This window comes from Eublepharis macularius, chromosome 2 (genome assembly GCF_028583425.1).
Source record: "Eublepharis macularius isolate TG4126 chromosome 2, MPM_Emac_v1.0, whole genome shotgun sequence".
Classification (NCBI taxonomy): domain Eukaryota; kingdom Metazoa; phylum Chordata; class Lepidosauria; order Squamata; family Eublepharidae; genus Eublepharis; species Eublepharis macularius.
In genome coordinates, this window is record NC_072791.1 from 58,740,379 (window position 1) to 58,763,978 (window position 23,600).

General features: G+C 42.2%; 2 protein-coding genes across 2 annotated transcripts in view; both read right to left on the minus strand.

The window, feature by feature from the left end:
* Nucleotides 1-2,908, minus strand: part of ZNF770 (zinc finger protein 770) — a 47,865-nt gene extending 44,957 nt beyond the window's left edge. The window contains 2 exon segments of the mRNA XM_054969916.1: nt 307-490; nt 2,520-2,908. Coding sequence (XP_054825891.1) covers nt 307-490; nt 2,520-2,908 — 573 coding nt within the window.
* Nucleotides 2,909-6,744: 3,836 nt separating this feature from the next.
* DPH6 (diphthamine biosynthesis 6) overlaps nt 6,745-23,600 on the minus strand; it is a 338,189-nt gene continuing 321,333 nt past the window's right edge. The window contains exon 15 of the mRNA XM_054971781.1: nt 6,745-7,369. Coding sequence (XP_054827756.1) covers nt 7,251-7,369 — 119 coding nt within the window. The 3' untranslated portion in view covers nt 6,745-7,250. The remainder of the gene's footprint in view (nt 7,370-23,600) is intronic.

The window sequence follows — 23,600 nt, forward strand, 5'->3', positions numbered from 1 at the left end:
TGGTTTTTGAATACAGTTCACAGGTATTAAAAAGGAGAATAACAAGTTATAAGGGGAGGGGTGGATTGGAGGAACAGGGATAAGGGAAAAGGGGGGGGGAAGGGGGGAGTGACTTCATAATGATCTGCTCACAATAGCATCTAATATATCATTCAATATTCTTAATAAGTACATTATAATGTTTATAATAGAGCATATAGTTAGCATCTAATATATCATTCAATATTCTTAATAAGTACATTATAATGTTTATAATAGAGCATATAGTTAGCATCTAATATATCATTCAATATTCTTAATAAGTACATTATAATGTTTATAATAGAGCATATAGTTCCTTTTGTATTTTGTAGCATAAAAAAGTTCATCTTTGTTCATCTTTGTTATCGTTCCGGCGATAGGGTAGTCTCTACCGTCCAGCAGTCTCTTCTGTCTCTCATGGTCTTTATTACCTTCATCTGGGACAAACATCAGTGACAAACACATCCATCTTAAAGAATATAGGGGGTCTATATAATAATATAAACTAATATGTATATGGTCTAATATTATCTAGCCACTATATGAAATCTTAGAAAATTGTCTGGAGCCTTAGACAATTGCTCCTTCTGTTACCAACTTTTTATATACTTTCCATTTTTTCTAACCTTTTCAAATAGTCTTATACATTTTACATCTGTTATTTAAATATATAATAACATCCCTAGAACCTTTAAAGAAAGAATTCTCATTTACATTTAACATCTTAATTGTTATTATCTTGGTTTTCTATCTTTTATTCCAATGTTCTGCACCTTTCTCCTAGTTTACTTTTTGGGAGTACTTAATCTTACATTCTTTTGTCTTTTTCTTTCCTTTACCTTAATATACATACATTTTTCTTTTTATCATTTTATCCAAAGCATACCACCCATTATATTCTTACATTGTTTCAACCTATATCAATGTTACCACTTTTCCATATCAAAAGGATAAAATTCTTTCAATTAATTTTCAAAATCTTTATAGACCCCAACTTTATCATATTTCATCTCTTACTATATCATTGAGTAAACATATTTAAGACAACTCACTTCCTACCCTGGTGCACCACCAGAGGGCGCTGCCGTGGAGGGAAGCCCAGGCAAGGCACCAGGTCCCTCCAGAAGATGGAAACACCCACCCCCATTTCAACCCAGTTGGTATTAGGAGCAGGGCAGGTGGCAATGCCCACCCCACTTTACCTGGCCTGTATCAGGGGTGGAGCAGGTAGCAAAGCCCACCACCCATTTACGTGGCTGAGATCAGGTGTGGAGCAGGAGGCAATACCTGTTTCCTCTTCACCTGGCTGGGGTCAACTTTGGGAGCGTTGCCAACTTCGGGAGCGCTCCGACAGTTGGGGAGTGACTCCAACCACCAGCAGCCATTTGGTTGCCAACAGTGGGAGAACCCTGGAGTAGTGGGAGTTTCCCAGACATCTGACTTGTGCATGTAGCCATAAAACTTGGAAACATCCTCCGGTCTTGTGGGCTCGTTAATATTGAGAGTGAAGAATTGCATTTCAACAAATATCTATCATACATGGACTGAGCTCTAATACCTGTGATTTGGTTTTCTTGTAAAACAGATTGAGGACTATGTGTATATGATTGAAAAGGACTATGTGTATATGACTGAAAATGCTTATGAGAGTATTTTGTATATGAGTGGTGATTCACTGGTGTATAACTGCATATTATAAATATATTGCTATTTTGTGTAGTAGTTGTATGGTATATTGCTAATGTAACACACCTGGTAGTGTGATAAGCAGGTTCTTGAGGGTTTATTGAGTACAGTGTTGTGTAATCTCAGAACCTCTCCCTTTTGTGTTGTATTGGGATCAGGAGCAGAGCAGGTGACCATGCCCACCCCCATTTACCCAGTCTGTATCAGGTGTGGAGCACGTAGCAAAGCCCACCACCCCTTCACGTAGCTGAGATCAGGCATGGAGCAGGAGGCAATGCCCATTTCCCCTTCACCTGGCTGGGGTCAGGAGCAGAGCAGGTGGCAATGTCCACCCCCGCTTTACCCAGCCTGTGTGAGGCATGGAGCAAATACCAAAACCCTCCACTCCTTCACGTGGCCGAGATCAGGCATGGAGCAGGTGGCAATGCCCACCCTCCTCCTTCACCGGCTGGGATCAGTGACGGAGGAGGAGGGAATGCCTGCCCGTCCTCTCTCTCCTTTCTAGAGCCCGTTCTATTTTTTCCCACAACAGGCTTTGTTGCTAGTAAGTATATATCTAACAGTTTTCGAATACTCAAGCTCAGGTATCCGTTGTCATCCTTCCGGCTAACTAGTTTACAAGGCTGGATGTCATGGCTGTACTCTCCCCCCCCCTCTTTTTCCCCCAATATGCTTTCAGTTTGATTTTCAGTTTTTTTCCTTGGTAGATAAATTTTGAAGTTAATTTATTCAAATCCTTAAACAGGTATTGGTTGATGTAGCTTGGACTGGCTTGAAATTGAGATATGTAGAGTAGCAGAGTATCTTCCAACTTGTCTTCCTTTAAGTCTTCAAAAGGCTCCTCTGTCCTCTTCTTCATATCTTCTCTTTGTTTTCCGGGTCCCTTTTGTAATCTTTGCTTATTTGTTGATCTTTCTACATTCCATTCTTTTTCATAATTCCATTTAGGTTTTTGCTGAAGAGCTATTACTTTAGGTCTTTGTTTATCAGTTCCCTGTTTCAAATCTGCTACCTCTTGAATTTCAACAGGCTGAGATTGCTTGCCATTCATTATAACCTTCAGCTCTACGATTTCCATTTTCAAGTTTTCAACTTGGTTCATGACTTGATCCAATGTGCTGTTTACTTGATTCATGGTTGCTTGCATAATCCACTGTAGAGAATCCTGTAGTTCAGTTTTGGTTTTTTGTAGCATCCCCATCATCACTCCTTCTTCAGTAGATGTCAGTATCTAGTAAGGTTATTTTCGCTCAGCTACACATAAACAGCTTTTGTTTTGAAGAGTTGCAGTCTAACCCTGAGATAAGAGGGGAGGCCGGGATTCTCTCCAGAAAGAAAGAGACACAAAGGATTTTTCTTTTTTTCCACTGTTTTCCTCTAAAGTTGTTCTTAAAACTTCATTTTCTTTGAACTCAGATCTTATATTAACAATCCCATCTTATCAAATTATTTTCCATATTTAGCTTTTATCCATGACACTTATAAGTAAAAGTATTTTCTAGTTAACCATGTTGAAATTCCAGCGTCTTCTTTTTCCTAGTCAGTAACTTTGGATTGTCTACTAATTAAGCCATAAAGTCAATTTCCCAAACAATTCACGACTAATTAACGAAACTCACGCATCTAGCAGAGGAGGCTGTCAGTGGCAATTGTAAACAGAAAGTCATTGCAGATAGATATAGTGTAGCTTTACCGGAGGCTAGTAGTTAAATGCCATGATGGCTCTGCTTCCGTCTTGAGAAAAAGGATTTGTTTTGGAGAGATTATCTTCGGCTGCATCCAAGGATCTCCCCCCAAATAGCATCCAAAGCTTCAGGGGTCTTCTCCAAAGTCCCCCTAGGAGTCCAAAAGCCTCTGGACCCCTCCAGATGGGGCAGATCAGCTATGTCTTGAGGAGCTCTTCCCAGACACAACTGACTCTCACTGCTGCTGTTCCAGAACCCCAGCCTGGCCTGATCTTGGCTGCCTGCTGGAGAGCCCAGACCTTTCCCCCCTGGCTGCTGTGGTAAAGGTCAATGATTCAGCTCCCCCCCACACCAGCACTAGCTTCAAGGCAGTGTGGCTAAGGTTGCCAGTTTCAGATTTAAAAATTCCTGGAGATTTGGGGGATGGAGCCTGGAGAGGGTAGAATTAGGGGAAGGGAGGGACTTTAGCAGAGTATAATTCCACAGAGTCCAACCTTCAAAGCAGCCATTTTCTACAGGGGAACTGATCTCTGTCATCTGGATATGTTTTAATTCCAGGAAATCTCCAATCACCACCTGGAGGCTGGCAACCCTAAGTACGGCTGGGATGTGTAGGATCTCCATCATGGACTGTACCTATGTGCTCTGGGGTGTCTATGATTACTTGAATTTTGTGGAAAGGACCCCAGATTTCAGCAACTCCAATGCTTATTCAACTAGCAGTTCATTTCTTTTTAAAGCAGGGAATGATTCTCCATTTCATTTTTTTAAATGTGAAAACTCTCTTCAATAGAAAAGTTCTAAAGAACAAGCCCATAGAGACTAGTGCATTTACACCTATTGAAATCAATGGCCCTGATCAATGGGATTTAAGTTAGTGGTGAATAACACAGCAATAATTTCAGTAGGATTTAAACATGGCTTAGCTTTAACCGTATTGGGGCCACAAGGTTGAAGAGCCCTTACTGGATTGCAGTCACCGTACTCTATGCCCACATGTGCTGCCTCGTGTTAAGGAATGGTCTGAACGCTGATAGTTCCCTGACTGAAATAAATAGAGCAGCTCTGTTTGCACATTGCACTACATGCTTCTCACAGCCAGTTTCTACACATTAAAAGGTTTGACCTTCATTCCATTTTTTGTTGAGTAACTTATTACTTGCTTTTTATTTGCTCCACAACAAATAAAAGATCAAAACATGAGATTAAAACTGTCTTGGTAAATAAAAAAAATTCTAAATATTATTTCACTGCCAGAAAGAGGAGGGAGAGAGCTGAAGCTAGGATTAAAAGCTTAACAAAGATACTTCAGGCATTCATACACTTTTGACAGCCATGTGATTTTAAAAACAAAGCACTGCTCATTACTAATGTGTTAGTACATTAGTTGAGAACATGGCCGTTCTCTGCAGAAATATTTTAAAGTTATTCCTCCCCTACCCCTTTCAACTTTAAAAAATGGTAAATTAGGCCTAATTCGTGCATACAGTGTAGTTACAGCTGAAAACTGTTTTGTGTTGGAACGTATATATGGGCAGTTGTGTTGCTGTGTTCCCATTAGGTAGAATGTCCCCATGTCAGCATTGGAAGACCAGGTATGGGCACAGATACCTGAAAAGAAAGGGTAGGCTAATATGATCAACTTTTCATCCATTCTGGAAATAATGTGGATTCTTCACCATATAGAAGTTCAGTTTGTTTTACTTCATTTTAAAAACATGTCATTTGTTTTTATTTTGTTCAATATTTATACTCTTTAGTTGAGAAGCATTATTTATTTTCCTTTCAAGTTGTGGAAATTTCAAGGATTGTATCCTTCACCCAAGGGATCATGCTGCCAGATTTCAAACAGGAAAGAGAAAAGCTCATAGTTTTGAACCATTACAATCAAAACATGATTCTATCTATAGTGTTTTAGTGTTACCATCTCAATGAAGATTAAATTCTCAGGGCTTGTCAACCTCATTGACGGGATCATCCCTGCTAAATTTTAGAGAGAATGCAATCCCAGTTTGAGTAAAAGCAGATTGCATTCCTGAAAGAAAATAGTTAGATTTCTCCTGCACTCCCCTTCCCCCAGCAGACCTTTTGACCCCTGGAAAAATTATTCTTTAAGTCAAAAGGCCATAAGAGGGTAAGAAGGTTGCAGGGGGTAAAATCAGGTGAAACTGCTCCCTTTCATTATCTTTTATTTGCATTCGGGTGAAAGGGCTGCTTTTGCCTGATTCTTCCTCCTCACTACATCTTCCTGACCTGCAACTAGTTCAGGCACTATCTTTTTGGTGGTCAAAACTGACTGCTCAAGGAAGGTGAATGAGAAAATCCTGTCCACCAGCATCTCTTGTTGACGGTTGGATGTAACCCTCCCTCCGTATTGATGACTGATTATATCTTATATGTCAGTTCCATATTTTTGGTGTCTCTTGTCTTGACTTTCTCTGTCACCTTTCCTGTGACTACAGGTATTACTACAGGTATTAGAACTAATATATAGTTTTACTGTGATTAAGGAATCCTTCCTGATTACTTTGATGAGTGATTGAATACTTCTTGTTTATATGAGATTGCCCTTAGGAGTTGAAATGTCTTCCTGCGTATCATGTAATTGGGTAAACGAGTTTTTAGATGGACCTTTGAATGGGCATAGGGCACATATTATAGTTGAAAAACCTTCAGGCTGGGCTTGGAGATCTAGAATTATCACCGATCTCCAGACTAGAGAGAGCAGTTCCCTTGGAGGAAATGGCTGATTTGGACGGTGGTTTCTGTGGCATTATACCCTAGTAAGGTCCCTCCCCTCCCAAACCTTGGTGTCTTCTGGCTCCAGCCCATACTGTCCAGGAATTTCCCAACACTGAGTTGGCAACCTTATAACATATACCACCTGCAGATAAGCTGAACAGCTTTGGAGAGCAATCTCAAACAGCTCTACTCAGAATCCCATTCAGGTCTGTTGAGTGGAACTTAGTCCGAGGAAAGTATTCTAAAAATTGTACTGTTGGTTTTGTAAGAAGTCTTCCAATAGTAGGGTTGCCAGGTCCACCCGAGTTCCTCCATTTTATCCTCCCAACAACAACAAACCTGTGAGGTAGACCAGAATGAGGAAAAAGTCACAAATCCAAAGTCACTTAGCAAGCTTCTTTGGCAGAGAGATTTGAACAGGGATCTCCCAGATTCTGATCTGGTGCTCTAACACTACACACTGATGGTTTTCTTTTAGTTATTACATATTCTGTGCTGTCCCATGAATCCAGTTTGGGAATTCCGTTCTCTATTATGGGATTTGAAAGAGCCCCTCAAGTATTTTTTTAACAAATATTTTTTATTTTTTAAAACAAATGGGTACAGAAAGGAAAGAGGGAAAGGGAACAAAAAATTAAGTTTAAAAGGAAACTCAAGATATACATTAAAAGGACTATCAAAATGCAATAAACATATGACATTTAATATATAGTTTCCAGGTGTACCACACAACCATACTCAAGAGTATTTGCCCCTCGAGTATTCTGATATTAAGGAGTTATAATACAGTAGAACAACTTATTGAAAATGTACCAAATTTACTGATGTATTAAAAAAATAAGGAATCTTTCAGGTACTAAATTAACTGAGAAGGCAGTTATATTAGTGAAGGCTATATTAAACAATATAGGATGCCGTCTCTACCTGCCCTATAACAACTGTCAGATTTCACTCCAAAACCTTCATGGAAAAGTTTTTTTCCCTTGAATATTTCACATACAGATCTGCTTGTTAACTTTAGACAATGTGCAGCTAGGTATTTAATAAACATTTCCAATAAATCCCCCTGATCTCTTGTCTTCCTGCGGAATACACATAGCAATGATAGTTGCTTAGTTATTGGCTGAGCCAGCAAGCTATCTGAATAACTATGTGGCCAGGTAAGTCCACCACAGGTACCATGACGAGAGCTGGTGCTTTCTTGCCCATTTGTTCTTCAAGATGTTCTTGGAGTCCTGAAACATAAACAAACATGTTCACTGATTTTTAAAGAACTTTTTAAAAGCTCTCAACATTTCTGCTACTAAGCAAATTAACTTTTTGTTGGAACAAGGTAAATTTAGTTTAAATAAAACAAAACCCTTCATTTGCATGCTTTTAAACTCTAAGCAGAGTTACACCCTTTTAAACCAATTGACTTCAATAAGGTGTTTGGGATGGATCTGAAAGTGTTCTTCTGTTCACAGAAAGAATCTTTCTATTAGTGGAAGATTTGTTCTGTGAATGTAAGAATCGTTTGTGGGTAGAAGGCTATCACATGATCTAACCCAGTAGTTTGGGATTCCAAATATACCACATAAAACAAATGTAGATGATATGAAGGCTAGCAAAACATGTTTTTTAAACTGTTTTCTTCCTAATACATTTTTGAAGTTTACGATCTTTTGAAGGTTACAAATTTACAATCTTAGGATCATGCTGCCAATGAACTTTTAAAAAAGTATCTGAGGATACTCCTTGATATGAAGTTATTCCTAGATGTTCAGGTTGAAGCCTTGCTAGAAATGTCTTCAATCAACTGAGCCTGGTTCATTGCAGGTTGATGGGCATCAAGATAACAGTATATCGGCCTTGGGAACTTTCAGACTCAGTTACTGTGATGTGCTTAAAGTGGGGCTGCCCAAAAAGGCACCTTGGATACTGCATATTGTTTGGATTGTGAAGCAGTTATAAATGATTTTTTAAAAACCCTTTGTAATAATTGAAATCTGCTTAATTATGAAAAAGCGTAGAATGATACATGCATTCTAGCAATAGGTAAATAAGGTCTACTCTGATATCAGCATTTCTGCCTTATTTATGTGAGAATATTTTAATCTGTTTATATGCGCATTTGTGCATATATCATGTACACACACGTGCGTGCCCGCACACACGCACACACACTTGTATTTTTATGATACCACTATATTTCTCTTCCTTGTATATAAAAGAGGGGAGAGAAACAGACTATACCACATTGCAGACTTTTAACAGTGTACCCCTCCCCAAGAAATAAGATGAGCTCCAAACATTTACTTCCTAGACTTCTTAGTCTGAATGTTTCTTTTATGTTTGGAAATATTCTATTTCTTATTCGTTTTCTGAATAGATAAATTGTTTGATTGATTACCCTCATAACCATTTGTCTTTATTTCAAAAACTTGGGTTTCTTTTTAAATGGGATCCCTTCAACAAAGTTATGTGAGGGCAGGTATGAAATTATCCCTCATTTTCTCTGCAGGGCCAGGTATTATTAATACATCACACCATATATGTGATGAAACCAGATTATGCAAATAACCTATTGCAGATCCTGCAATCTTGCAATTGTAGTAATGAAATGTTTTGTACTATTAATGATTATTGGCTAGGGAGGCAGAAAGCTCTATCCTTTTTTTACTGACTACAGAGCTGTGAATAACTTTTGTCATCCAGATAGTGATATACTACAGCTTTCCAAATAGGATTGCCAACCTCCAGGAATTAAAACAGATCTCCAAACTACAGAGATCAGTTCCCCTGGAGACAATGACTGTGTTTGTGAGTAGACTGTATGGAATTATACCTCGCTGAGCTCCTGTCCGTCAACAAACCTTGCTCTCCCCAGGCTCCACATCCCAGATCTCTGGGTATTTCCCAACAGAGATTTGGCAACTCTGTTTCCAAATAATAGACCCATCACCACACTTGTTCAAGGTCTTCCTTGTGCAGACATGGCAACCCAAAGAAGGGGTTAACAGGTGAAAATTGTCCATGTTAGAGGTGAATATTGACAGTGCTGAACTTAAGCTCTATAGTCAACTCAAAGATCAAAATGACTTTATGTTGCCTGTTTTAGGCAACTTGCAGCCCAATCCTAAGTGGGAGGTGGTGGCAGAAAGGGCTCAAGGAGAGGACTAAGGCTTACGCAGGTGTAATTTGCACTTATGCGGGCATAACCCCCCCCTTGCTGGTGGCTGTCCGAGGTGCGCTACTGTGGGCACGCTTGGTGGCTGGAGGCATAAGTGCAGCGGAAATTCCTGTACCGGCACCGAAGGGGGGGGGAGGCTGCAAGTTAGTCAGCTTTCAAAGCTGCCCCAGGCCCAGGAACATCCCCTGAAGCAGCAGAAAGTTACACCACAAAAAAAGGAGGCACAGCCCATAGGCGCCCATTGAATGGGAAAACTTGAGCCCCCTGCCCAGCGCCCAACCCTGCCTATGCAGCCTGACAGGGCATAGGATGGCAACTACTGCAATCTGCATGCGCTCCTGTGGTGGATGAGCCCCTCCCTGCGCCCAATCAGCTCCCCAAGCACCCTACATAACCCCCGGCTGTGCCACCCATGAACTGAAGGAAGTAGGAGGGCAGCTGGATGCTGAGACAGCAAACGCCTGCTGCGGGGACTTAGAGCATAAGGTGGGAGAGTGGGTGCTCATGGTGGTGGGCCATGAGTGCACTGGGGGACTTAGTGAAAAATAAAAAGTACTTTGCACTTGCTCAAGGGAAGAAGAGCAAAGTTTAGAATGTCTGACTAACAATAACCACCCAAGTCCTCTTGCAGGTTATCTGACTCCAGAGTCTTGGCTCAAGAAGGGATGAGGGAGCACTGACAGGTAAGAAGGAGCTGGGGTGGCGGCTACCCCGGCTCGCTATTTTGTGCCAGCTGCCCCACTCACTTAAACCCTCCTGAACACCAGCCTCTGCAGGTGAGACTCGTCAGTGGGGGGGCAGCAACAGTGTCTGCCTGCCACAGAGCCAGTTGCCAAGAAAACTGCTCTTGATGCAGCCATTTGTGGGGGAACCACCAGCTACCCATTTGGGGGCTCTGTTCAGACTCCCTTAGCTGGGGCCCCTCCTGACAGAGGAGGAAGTGCAGCCGCAGGTCAGGTTGACTGGGTGTTCATAACTCCCTGTTGATGGAGGGTGCTCAGCCCCTTGACTTTCTCCCTCATAGGATATGACCATCCTGATGCAGAGTGCTTTCTCACCAGAGGATCATGCATCATCTGGTTGTGGACTGTACCCATAACACTGGAGCTACTGCCGCTGGTCCCAACCATGGACACCCTCCCAGAATGTTGCAGACGGGGCTTGGCCTTGGACCGGGCTGGGTCCCTTGCCACACATGTGTATGTTTTCCTTGTAGGCAGGTTGCAACTCATCAAGGAGACCATGGCTGTTCCAGCCCCCTGTGATCCTCTGCAAGTGCCATTCAGGTCCAGCCCAGGGAGCAGTTCCCCAAGGCAGCCCACATCTCAACCTCGCCCCTACGAGGGCAGGATGAGGAATGGATGTTGCGGCTCTGACTGCTGTGCAATCTGCCTTTGCTCCCTTTCCAGCTGAGGGACATCGGCAAGACACATGGCCAAACAGACTCTTCACCTTTTCCAGTTTAATAAAATATATGTTGAAAAACAACTAACTGCCTGTCTGTTTCCTTGCCTGTAGATGACAGTATTTCCCCCCAACTCCCCGTAGGGATGTCTTTTCACACATCCTGGTGAATGATTCCTGGCTCAGGGCTGGGATGGATGGGGTGGGCTCTACTGCCAGAAGGAGCAGGTGTCCAGTGACGCTTTGGGGCCCCATCCAACTTACCTGCCCCCTCCCCCCCTCAATGTAACTTCAGGCAGTGGGATGGGAATTGTAGTGTGTCCCATGTATGACTGGCAGGACAGGGGGCACCACTGAGTACTGACATTCTCTGAGAGACAGAGCTGCTAGCATCTGATAAGACAGGCAGATGACTGCTGCATGTGGGGAAGGGCAGGCTTGGGGATGTGGGGGATGTGGAGCAACATCTGGGGATCCCTGGGGCTCTTCCACTGGGAGGCTGGACCACCCTCCTTTTTGCTGTTTGCAGAGGTAAGGATTGACTTGGACAATCTGGCACGGGGTTGGGATGGACAACGACCCTCGGACCAGTTTCTCTGGTCCTGCAGGCCGTCAGTCCAGTGTCACCCCAGGAACGGAGCATGGCACTTGAGGGCCAACCTGCATTCTCCTTGCATCTTTGTGATGCGGTGATATGTTCAAATGGCACCGCTGCAAGTCCATGGGTGTTTGTCGCTCCCATCACCTTCAACTGGCCTTCTGGCCTCTCGTGTGGCTTCCAATGGGCATTCCTGTCATGCACTGAACCCCCCCCCACACACACACCTGCCTCTCCAGGACCTGGGAGCTGATCCCAAGTGCTGCAGGCTGAGTGCAACCCTCATCGGCACCTGCTGTCTTTCTGGGCTCACTTTTCAGGAAGGGGGTACATCTTCCTTGGGGCAGCAGTGGAGAGGGTGGGGGGTTGCAATCAAGTGATGTTTTTGCGACCAGCCTACCTTTTGTTGGGAATGGAGTTGGATGAGCGGGTTGGCAAACGCCCTATCTGCACCGTCAGTGCCCCCCCACCAGGGCAGGGCTCCTCTTAGGGCAGGCACCTCTGTTGCGGTGCGGCAAGCCCAATCGTGGGGATCTCTCCCTGCAGGGCATGGCATGGTGCTGGGGATGGGAAACATGGCCCTGACTGGCTACACCTTCCCCTGCCACTCATGGCACTGTCAACTGCTGCCGCCCTCCAATTGGTCAATCCTGGCGGCATTGCCTGGACAATGACAGCTCATTCACTCCTGAATGCGCCTTGCTGAGCTCAGCTGGCTGGCCCAACTCTCCTGTGCAAGTCCTTAGGAAGCAGACAAGTGGCACTGCATTTACACTGACGCATGACTGCAGGAGCGAGATGGGGCCTTAGGATTGCACTGTTGGTCTACCTTTTCCAACAATGCACTAATTTAGGGTCAGCGAGGCACTTTCCGGAAAAAAAAACAGTGAAACTTGAAATGTCCACATGCCTATAATTTCATGTTTTACATGCACACAATTGGTATAAAGCAAGAACTAGTGTCTAATCTCAGTACAGTATTTCATTGTACTTTCCCCCATGCTTTCAATGGGAAATCTAACTTTCACTATATTGCAACCTAAGCAGTTAACTCATAAAAATTATTTACATTCAATTTTCTAAAAAGCGACTTTTTTTCCCCTTTTTCAAATACACTAAAAATTACTACTAAATTTAAACATGTTATTTTAGTAAATATTTAATACTGAAACAGTAAAAATAAAATCTTCTAAAATAGCTAGTGTCTTTATGCAGCCAGAAAAGGTAACAATGGAAAAAGAATTTAAGACACACACCAAAACTTCCATATGATGCACTGCTATAGCTACAAACCAACCACTCAGCATTGCACATTGGAAAGGGAAATAAATTCATTCATTAAATCTCATCCTGCTGCTTTTTATACAAGTTAATTTATAAGGAACAGGCCAATAAACTCTCATGTCTATTGCTTTATTAATGTCTCAGAGAGTCTCAATAAGTACAAGCTATAGTTTTAATGCAAACTGCATGTCTTAAGAATAAGGTTCTTATCTAGAGGTGTGCATGGACTGGGAAAAACCCACATACCACCAGCTTGTGGTCTGTTGATTTCCACACCATGAACTTTTCACGGACCAGCCCCGTTCACGGACTGGTTCATTGGTCCGTCACTTCTGGCAGTTCTGGCTCTGCCCCTTCACACCCAGAGAGCCCAAGCTCACAGAGAATCTTCAGCAGCCTCTTCGCCAGCCACCCTCCAAGTTTGGTCAAGTTTGCATTTCGGATGTCTGAGTTACAGACCGCCAAAGTTACAGCTGCCCCCAGGAAACTTCCAGTCAATACGGGAGTCGCAAATGCCAACTGACTTACATTGGCTAGCAGCACCAAAAAGTTGCAATGAGGCAAAATCAAATAGAAAAGGATGGAGGAAGAGCCCCCTCATTCACCATACAGACACTTTCCCAGCCATTGCCAAGGGAATTCATTCTTGCTCCTTGCTCGCATAGAGGAGAATGGGAGCTGTCTGGTTGGCAGGCAGAGCTGTCTATCTATGTTTTGAGGGCTAAGATTGGTGTTGCCATGGTTGCAGAACGTCCACCCCTCTGTTGCCTAGGGAATTCATTCTTGCTCCTTGCTCCATAGAACAGAATGGGAGCAATCTGTTTGGCAGGCAGCGCTGCTATCAAAGTTTTGAGGGCTAAGATTGGCTGCAGAACATCCACCCCTCCCTTGCAGAATGAGAGCTCTCTGGTTGGCAGGCAGAGCTGCCTATCAAGGTTTTGAGGGCTAAGATTGGCTGCAGAATGTCCATTCCTCCATTGCCTAGGGAATTCATTCTTGCTCCTTGCTCCATAGAGCAGAATGGGAGCTCTTTTCTCGGCAGGCAGAGCTGTCTATTAAGTTTTTAAGATCTGCAAAAGGTCTGCCGATGTCCTCTCCATTGCCTAGGGAATTGATAGATCAGTGCCAGGATGTCTGAACTCATGGACCATGGATCAACAGACCGGCCCAAACGGACCAAAATTCATGAAAAAGGTGAGTCCCACGAACTCTGTTTGTGAACCATGAACCGTGCCGGACTGTGCAAAAATTTTGGTCCGTTTTCCAGACTGTGCCCACCTCTATTCTCATCATTTACCAGCAACAGCAGATAACCAAGGGGACTACCCTCACCTATATCTTCTTTGCTGAGGAAGGGAAAAAAAACACACAGAAAAGAACAAACACATGCATCAGCCAGGGTATCACTAGTGTTTTTTTGTCACTACTGGGTTCCCTTTTCTCTTCCTCTCTCTATTTTTAAACCAAATATCCTGTTATATCACTTAGCGCAGGTCTTTAATTCACAAAACTCCATTGCAGTGTGTACTTTGAAGGGAAGCTTCGCACAGGGGATCAAGTTCCTAACAGTCAACTAAGAATTGCAATCCCAACAGAGGTGCCCCTGGTGTGCAGAGCACTTAACCCTTCGACCAGTGCCAACACTGACTGTTCACAAATTATTGATGTCTCTAAATCCCTGGCAGATTGCAGACAGGTCTTGTCTCCCTTGAAGCCCCGGCATATGGCCACTAATGGGATGGATTAGGTTGTGGGGGGAGGGGGGAGAGAGAAGGAAATACATGCACACACACAGCCTTTGCCACATGAATGTAAAGCCACAGAAACAGAAGAAGGTGATTGAACTGGACTGAACACTGCTAAAGACATGATTAGCCTCTTGTTATGGATCATTTCCATTGATCTATATCTGGTTTTGCAGCACAGTTTAATTAAAGCTGTCTGGAACAAGCGTATTCTCTAAATGATCAGCAATGCAATGAAAACGTGAAATTTGAGGCAGCTTGAGGCCTTTACGAAGCCTCACTAACTTTGTGGTTAATAACAGTAGCAGAAAGGAAAGGGTTTTCAGTAAAATTAACCATATAGATGCTGCATCTCAGCTCTCACAAACAAGTCCACCTTTCTCACTGAGACTCAAGGCGGATTACATAGTGTGAGATTAGTACAATCAGTATCAAGGACATTTTCATACAGTATCAAAGACATTTCCATAAACAATATTTTAGGATTTTATAAAGACATAGCATTAGCAAGGATCCAATACAGAGTTGAAGAAATGCTGAAACAGAACATAATCCTAGGACTGACATTAGACAACATGAAGTACAGGAGTACATATTTAAACAACAGATAATATGTAAGGCAACATAGTGTTGAAGTCTATGGTCCCTAACTCATTAGTGAAGCATCTGAGACCCCCTCACTACAATACAGCCCTCCTATCTGAGTAAAAAGCCTTTTTGAATAATTTGGTTTCACATCGTTTGCATTGTTTGTAGAAAGCTAGGAGACTAGGGGCTCTCCTGACTCCTCAGACAGGCCGTTACACAGGGAACAGGCCACCACAGAGAAAGCCTGTATACAGGCTGCTGTTTTTGCCCATCTGCAGGCTGGCACCTGCAGAAGACCCTGTTCAGATGACCAAAGCTGCCATGGAGGAACATAGGGCGGGAGGCAGTCCCATAGGTATGTAAGGCCAAGGCAGTGAAGAGCTTTGTATGTAATAACCAATACCTTGAATTGAGCATGGTAAGTGATAGGTAACCAATTGGATGAGCATTTTGCACCAATTGGAGCCTCCTCATTAACTTAGATGGGAGACCAATGTATAGTGCGTTACAACAGTCAAGTTTTGATGTTACCATAGCATGTATCCAGGTGGCCAGGTTGGCTATGTCAAGGTAAGAAGCTATTTCCAGGCTAGAGTGAAATTGTCAAAAGGATTTTTTGTGGCAACCTTAACTTGTTTTTCTAGTAGTAGCGCTGGATCCAGTATAATCCCTAGGCTCTTCACCGAGTCTGCAAGGGTCAGATGAACTCCATCGAAAGTTCATCTCTGTCTTCCCAACAAGCATCACTTCAGTCTTGTCTGGGTTCAATTTCAATTTTTGTTGCAGCCATTTCACCATAGCTTGCAGATATACGGCCTCCATATTAGGGTATAAAGCCTACTTGTTCATGCCTGATCTTTTTAAAAAAACTTCTACATCATAGAAACCTCCATGCAAGCAAGGGAACTTTAAATCAATTAATACCCCAGGAAACAAACTATGAACAATTCCTAACATGCAAGCTGACACATGGGGTAGTTCAAACAAGGCTAAAACCATCCTGAGAATGAATGAGGACTGCATGTTTTAATCCTCCCAAGAAGCTAATACATGAAGATGAATGCTGGGCTAGAAGATGAGCTGCTTTCAAACAAGCAAGCACTAGTACAAATCCTGAGATCAGATTTGCCTCATGAGAAACTACTCTAACTGTGGGCCCACTAGGGTTGCCATCTCCAACATGGGAAATTCCTAGAGATTTGGGAGTAGAGCATCAAGGATATGCACAGGAAAAAAATTGGTTGATTTGGTTCGGTAATACCTAACAGGAAAAAAAATTCAGAGTTCAGGGAATACCAAATTCATTCTCCAGTTTGCTTTGGTAATAAAGAGCAAATTCAGTAAAATTTGGCCATTGTTTCCTAAGGGAAACTCAATTCAGAAATTTCTGGTGGCCTGCAGGGAGGGGAGTCATTTTTTGACCAAATTTGCAGGTGACCTACTCCTCTAATGACCCCCCCAAGTTTCATAAAGATTGGACCCTGGGGGCCATTTTATGCCCCCCCCCGAAGAAGGTGCCCCCAGTCACTTCCAATCGTCATTAGTCCCTACGGGGAAAACTTACACCTAGCTTATCTTAAAACACTTTTTAAAAGTTCACACTTCAAAACTCTCTCAGGATACCCAAAAAGTACACTCAAACGCCACTAGATTAAGTTAACAAACTGAACCAAGCACCCCAAGACCTCCCCCCACCAGAAGAACAACCAGCAACAACTGAACACTTGACCAAACTTCTATGCAAACAGAAAACAGAACCCAGCAAAAAACACCAAACAAACTTCTGTAAAGAAAGCCCAACAACAGGGGGGAAACAGCCCCTCCCCCAGAAGAAGAAGTGAATTTGATAAAAATAACAAGAACTATAAATCTCTAAACAAATTACCCAGAACAGGATAAAACAATCCCTGCAGAAGAATAAGCAGCAAAATGAACAGTAAATATAATCAACTTCAAAATCCGGAAATAAACCCCCTCCATCCCAAAAGCCCAACAAAAGCCCCTCTACACACAACAAAAAAGCAGTTTTTAAAATGCAATCCACACTTTTCCCTTCTCCCCCACCCCATCCCTCCCCAAAACCAGGCTAACCTCCCTCCCCACAAAGTCAGAAAAAAACAGTGAGACTACAACTCTCAAATCAGGCAGCAACCAGGAATCCTCTCCACTCACTGGGCAGCAGGATTAGGGTTGCCAGGTCCAGTTTGGGAAATTCCTGGAGATTTGGAGGGTGGAGCCTGCAGAGGGCAAGGTTTGGGGAGGAGAGGGGCCTCTAATGCCATAGAGTTCACCCTTCAGAGCAGCCATTTTTTCCAGGGGAACTGGTCTTTGTTGCCTGGAGATCAGGGGTAATTCCGGGAGGTCTCTCCAGCTACCACTTAGAGGCTGGCAGCCCTAAGCAGGATCCAGTTGCAGTCCAAATAAGGCTAGGAGAGAGAGCTAACAGCCAGCAGCACCAAGCAGGCAGTGTCTCTTAATCTCCAGGCCAGAGCAAAATGGAGGCTCATTGAAGCAAGATTCCTAATTTAACTCCTTGCAGCAGTTTTTAAAAAGCACTCTCCTTCTTGAGAATCCTATTGGCCAGAGGAGAACTGTTGAAAGGATTGGACACTCATGCTCACACTCACCCCCTTCCCCTTTCCCTTTCTTGCCTCTACCTACTCCCCCCTCCTATATGGTAAAAAAAGGGAGGAAGCTGCCGCACTTCCTGAATTTTACCAAATACATTCAGTAAACATAAATTTGGTATTAAACATTTTGCTATTACCAAATTTATTCAGTAATACAGATTTAAGTGTGATACCAAATTTTACCTGGGAAAAACCCAGGAAGTGAATGATTACAGTCATGTTTTGATGACGTTACACATGTCAACAGGCTTAGCCGAGATTTTCAGAAGGTAACACCCCTCTCAGTTCAATTTTGTTAGTGACTTGCTTTCATTTTGGTTCTTGCTCTACCTGCCTGCTCCATGTTTTATATACTCTGCACCAGTATCATTTAGCTTTGCCCTCACTTTCTAACTCCTTATCCAGGAAGGTATTTATGAATGAAATTCCCTTCCATGTTCCTGATTGGGGACTCTTGGTGTTGGTGACCACCCTTGAGTTCAATAATATAAGCCCAGAATTTTTCGAGTGGGTCTTTTGATGGTCTTGGAGCCCAAGCAAATGTCTCACATTGACTTTACCATGCATTGGAGCTAGACTTGCAGCTTCTTGCACTTGATCCAAAGCATTTTTGTCTTTTTATAATGGGACTAGTGAAATTTATGGTTGATATACCTATTAATTACTATTAGCCATGATGGCTAAATGAAACTGGATACCAGTTTCTGTATGGAAGTATTGGGGCCTTCATGCTGCCCAGAGCCCCTGGGGATGGGCGGTATATAAATTGAAAAAAAAAACTAAATAAAATGCCGTGTTTCTGGGCTTCCTGGAGGCAACTGGCTACCTGTTCAGAAAATGAGGATGGGCCTTTGCTGATTCAGAAGAGCTCTTCCTGGAATGGCTACTTCATTACAACTGCACGCTCGGTTCCTTTCACAGAATAAGGTCATTCCTTCCCTCTTTCTCAGTTACTCAATGAACGATTAATATAAGTAAATGAAATCCACAATCTTTTAGCTTAAACACATTTCAAGAGAGAGAGTGAAGCCAAAAGGACTATACCTTTTTTAAACAATGACACAGCTCAAACAATGCTCCCCTACTTGTGTACTTAGCAAGCCTTGTCCTCTTTTTCCCTCAAATAAAATGGAGGCCAAGATATTTCAATTAAAAGGAAGGACATTAGCATTAAAAAAGCCCTCCCATACTTTTCAAGAGCAGAGTCACTTGTTGAGAAAATAAAGAGTTCTTGGTTTCTTTAAAAAGTAAAGTTAAGTGGAACATTGCTAATAAATTTTCCAGGAAAAATAAATGGTAAGGCATATACGTTATTTTTAGAGAAGGTTCAATTATGGGCCTGTCAGGATTGGCTGTACATCCCTTTATCAGGCCACCAAGCGAACTTCGGGTTTTTTTCCTCAGTAAAGTTTGCTTAATGACCAGTTTAACAAAAGATTTTTCACTGTGGGTGTTAATTAGAGCTTTGTGGACTCCATAAGATTTGTGCTCACTAAACCCTGTAATTCAAGTCAAAAGAGGTGGGAATACACCAGCCTCTTTTCTCATTCCATGACGACTTAACTTTGACTAAACCAAATATATGAGACTTCTCCTCCCTTCTATCTACAGATTCACAAATCTTCAGAGCATACTTTATATCTAGTTCTATATTTTCAAAATTACAAATCAAGCTCTACTTCCCCAACTTCCTGTATTCCTGAGAAAATTGTTGCCCCCTCACGGAACTTGCAAGAAATACGTGAATCGGCCCTAAATTTCATAAAATGTGTTTCCCTGAAATAGTTATGTTACACTTTGAGAAAATTATGGGACAAGAGTAGGCAACTCCCGGAATCAATATGTAGCACATAGAACAATACTCGGGAGGAACAAAAATAATAACTGTTATAGTAAAGTCTATTATCACAAATATTTACAATGGCAACACGCTCCAAAACTTATATAGATTACAATGGATCATACAAAACACAGTCACAGCAGGCAGATCCTATCTGCAAACATAATATACACAGCAAAGTAGTTTTCTTATGTATTTTGAATGTCCAGAAAATGGATATGCACAAAAAGATTCTTAAAGGTGCAGGATGTCTCAGAAATGAGGACATGCAAGGTGGATGTTCCACAGGTAAATTCTTCGATAGTTCAGCAGAGATAGTCAGATCACACCCGATCCGGGGCCGGCTAATTACCGCAGATTTCGTGCCCTTGCTTCCTCAGGGGCGTGATTCTTAAGAATGACGTTAATTCTGAAATTTAGTGCAAACAATTCCAAACATCTGTTGCATGTAAGGCGTTATTCTTTAGCGTGCAAAACATTTCTCTGCAACATATGTAAGCTGCTTCTTCAATTTATAAACATGCACTTCTGAGACCTTGGAACTGAAGGCAGTGAATTCTCATGAGAATGCACTCTACATATTTGCCTCGTATCACTCCTGAGTAGAGTTCTCCCCCCACCCCAGTGGGAATGGGCAATGCCCCACGTCCAGCAGGTATTTCTCACCACTGCTCTGTCTCACAGTGGGAGAAAAATTAAATTAAAACAAATTGTCATCAGCTGATGGCATGACATCACTTCTAGTAAACCCAGTTTACAAAGAAGTGATGTTACACTGCCCCCCATGTCCCTGCCCCCCCCCGTCTCCTGCTGATTGCCAAGCTGGGGCCAAGCAACTTACCACTGAGTGATGTTTGAGGGCCTCCTAAAAGGCCACATGTTACTAGTATACAAGTTGTATTGATATGATATTTTGGAGCAGATGTATGGATGAGTTACAAGTTGAGAAATATTATTGAAATGGATATGAGAGAGCCAAAGTTAATTTTTAACAGAAGCCTGCATCTTATAAAATGCGGGCCTGGCCTGTACATGTTAACACCAATGATGCATTATGTTGGTTGGTATCTGTAATTACTTGTATCATATTGCAATGCAGATTTTTCCCCCTTGCAAAGAATTTATTTGTACCAGCACTGCATTGTATCAGCTTGAGCAGCAGATCTGGATTAGAGGCAATCCACTATCTCCTCCCTGCCTTTCTGATTTACAACTGCTTATCGCAGTGCACAGTCCCAAGGCACTGGATGGTATCGAGATCACCTGGCACAGATTTGCAAAATCTAAGAGGTGGCAAAGTAAAGCCTTCAGGTGAGAGCTGGGAACTTTGCTAGGGCAGTTTTTGGAACACTCTGTCTGTGCCTTCTGTAAATCAAGGACTTTTCTCCAGGGCCGTCAATCTGGCACCTTTCACAAGTGTTAAATTCACTTAATTTTTTCCTCTCAAAGAAGCTGTCATGAGACATACTGAAGCAAATATGTCCTTTAGAGGATACACATGGACTCTGCTTTAACAGTGTCTGTTAAGTGATCTGACATCCTAGGATGATTTTTTTAAAATAAATTCAACATTTGTTGGATTTCTTTATTTACGCTATGCCAAGAAGGCTCAAAATTGGCAATACCTGACTGGAGATAATTTCAATACAATGAGTACCACAATATAGTTACAAGAGCCAGAGCATTTTGTTCTTTTACTTTGACTTTAATCAATGGTGGACAAATCTGTGTGTGCATTCACACTGCAGCTTTTCAGTACTAAAAATATTCTCTCTCTTTTGTTGTCAGTATGTACAATCTCCTTATATGTTTTATGTATGTGTGTGTGTGTGTGTATGTATAGTCTGTCTCTCCCATTGAGACTCAAGGCAAATTACATGGTGTGAGTCAATATGATCAATGGTTTGGAAATAATAACAACAATGCAATAGGTTAAGAATTAGGAGTGTGTGATTCAGTATTCCTGAGCTGAATATATGCCTGAATGATACCACAAAGGTATTATTAGGGTATATCTGGATATATGCAACTTATTCGAGTATATTTGGATAAACTGGTATTTACGTTCCTGAATAATCTGGATATATTTGGGAATATGCAGGAATCTCATTTTAAAGATTGTAGCTGTTTGTCCCCCTTCCCCCTTTGCAGGCCTCCCAGGCAACAGGAAGGGTTGGGAGGAAGGCAGCAGTACTGGGTGTGTTTCTGTGTCAGTGTTGCTTGCTCATCATATGCCATTGCTAAGTCTGGCTGCCGCCTTGGTATTACTAGTGGGATTCTCTGGTTTGATGTTGATTCTGTTGGGCCTGGGTTTTGACTAGCATCTTTAAGTAACACTAGTTCTGTTGGACGTGTAACAATGCCCTTTGCTTAAGTTTAGCTCTGCTGGGATTCTTTGGTTTGACATTGGTTCTGGTGGAATTCTCCAGTTTGATATTAGTTCCATTGGGCTTTGTTGGTTCTGTTTGCATAGGGAGGCTTTCGGTCATTGGTTGCTGTTGTGTATTTAGTTAAGGCTTCCTGTGTCCTGGAAAAAGCCTTGGATCGCACCCCCCCCCATAGGAAACAATGGAGAGTGGCTGGGGCAGCTTGTTCAAGGGCCTGTAGAATTGGACCCTTTGGTCAAATTCACTTAAAACCTTTGGTTGTTTAGTGCACAGACAGGATAATATTCCCTGTAATCTTGTTGTAGTTTGCTTGAAAAATGGCCCCTCCAGCCCCCTGGAAAGATTTCCCCATAGAGAATAATGGAGCCAAATATATTTGGAATTCCAAATAAAACCCAAATCTGAATACTATATTGGTATTTTTGGATCTGAATATTGGGAATACCTAATATATATGGTATTCTGGATACTTGAATCCAAATAATGCCAGGGTTTTTTTAAGCGCACACTCCTACTATGAATTGCAGGAATTTAAATGCAAACAGAAATCTGATACAGAGCTGAAACAAACATAAACAATTAGATACAGCATATTAAATGATGCAGAAGCTAGCCAGTAGGTACACAGTAATATAGTCCACAGCCCCTGTCTCTCAACCAAAGCATCTCTGAAACACATTACTAGAACTGGCTAGGATTTTAGAAATGCACTGATGAGAAAAGTAGTAAGAACTGGGGTGGGAGGTCAATTGCCTTTATGTCAGGCACATGGTCTGGGATGTTCAAAGGGCTCCAATGTTCCACAAATGAATAGGTGAATGCCTTGATTCCATTAAGTCAGTGTTAGATCTCACAAGAAGGCTATTGGCCTTAGGAGTTACTTGCATTTCATATTCATGATTTTGCTAACACACTACAGAGAACCTAAACTAGGACCACAGCTACAAGCTTGTAGAATTAAGTCTTCTACAAGTCTGTAAACCACATGCAGTGACAAATGCACCGGCAACCACTCTGAACATGTTAAGTATACGATTCGTTCATTGTAGATCATTTCTATTGATCCAGCTTCGACTTCTCAGAACAGTTTAATCCCAGCTGCCTGGAAGAGGATAATGGATGGCTCAGGGGATTAGTTACAGGATACGCAGCAACCCATTCGTAGGTCACTGGTTCAATCCCACAACCAGTCTGGCAATTACTAGAAGTTGTTATTGCTGTATGTGGTGACTTATGTGAAATTGGTGAAATTTCATTCCAGTCACCCATGAGAGAAAGGCAAAAAGTCCGAAAGAACATAACTATAGTCAATAGAAAAGTTATGATGAACTGCTGCATTCAGTTATGGTTCACAAATATATTTGTGCACTGAACAAAAGATAGCTAGATGCCAGAAGGGCTGGCATCCACTTGATTACCAGGCTGTTTATGCACCATTTCACAGAGTTCCACCTTCTTCTGGCTCTTTATTCAAACCATCATAACCTCTTAAGGGACCAAACATGGAATTGGCAAAAAGGCTCTTCAGTGTAGTGAAGAGCCAAAAACAGTACAAATAACTAAGGAGCTGCAGTAATTGTTTTTTACTCTGTTTAGATATCATTCCCTTCTATGTACCTTCAGTGGCACAACGTGGCAAAGTATGGAGAGGGTTTCACAGAAGAAGGGCATCAAGCTAAGGATGCCATCAATGATGCACCATCCAAATCAGAAGCATCCTGGGACAATTCTTTAGCAAGATAATAATCTTTAGTGACCATGTATTGCAATAATATGTTTTTGTTACCTTAGAAGAAAAATAAAGAGTTAACTGTTAAC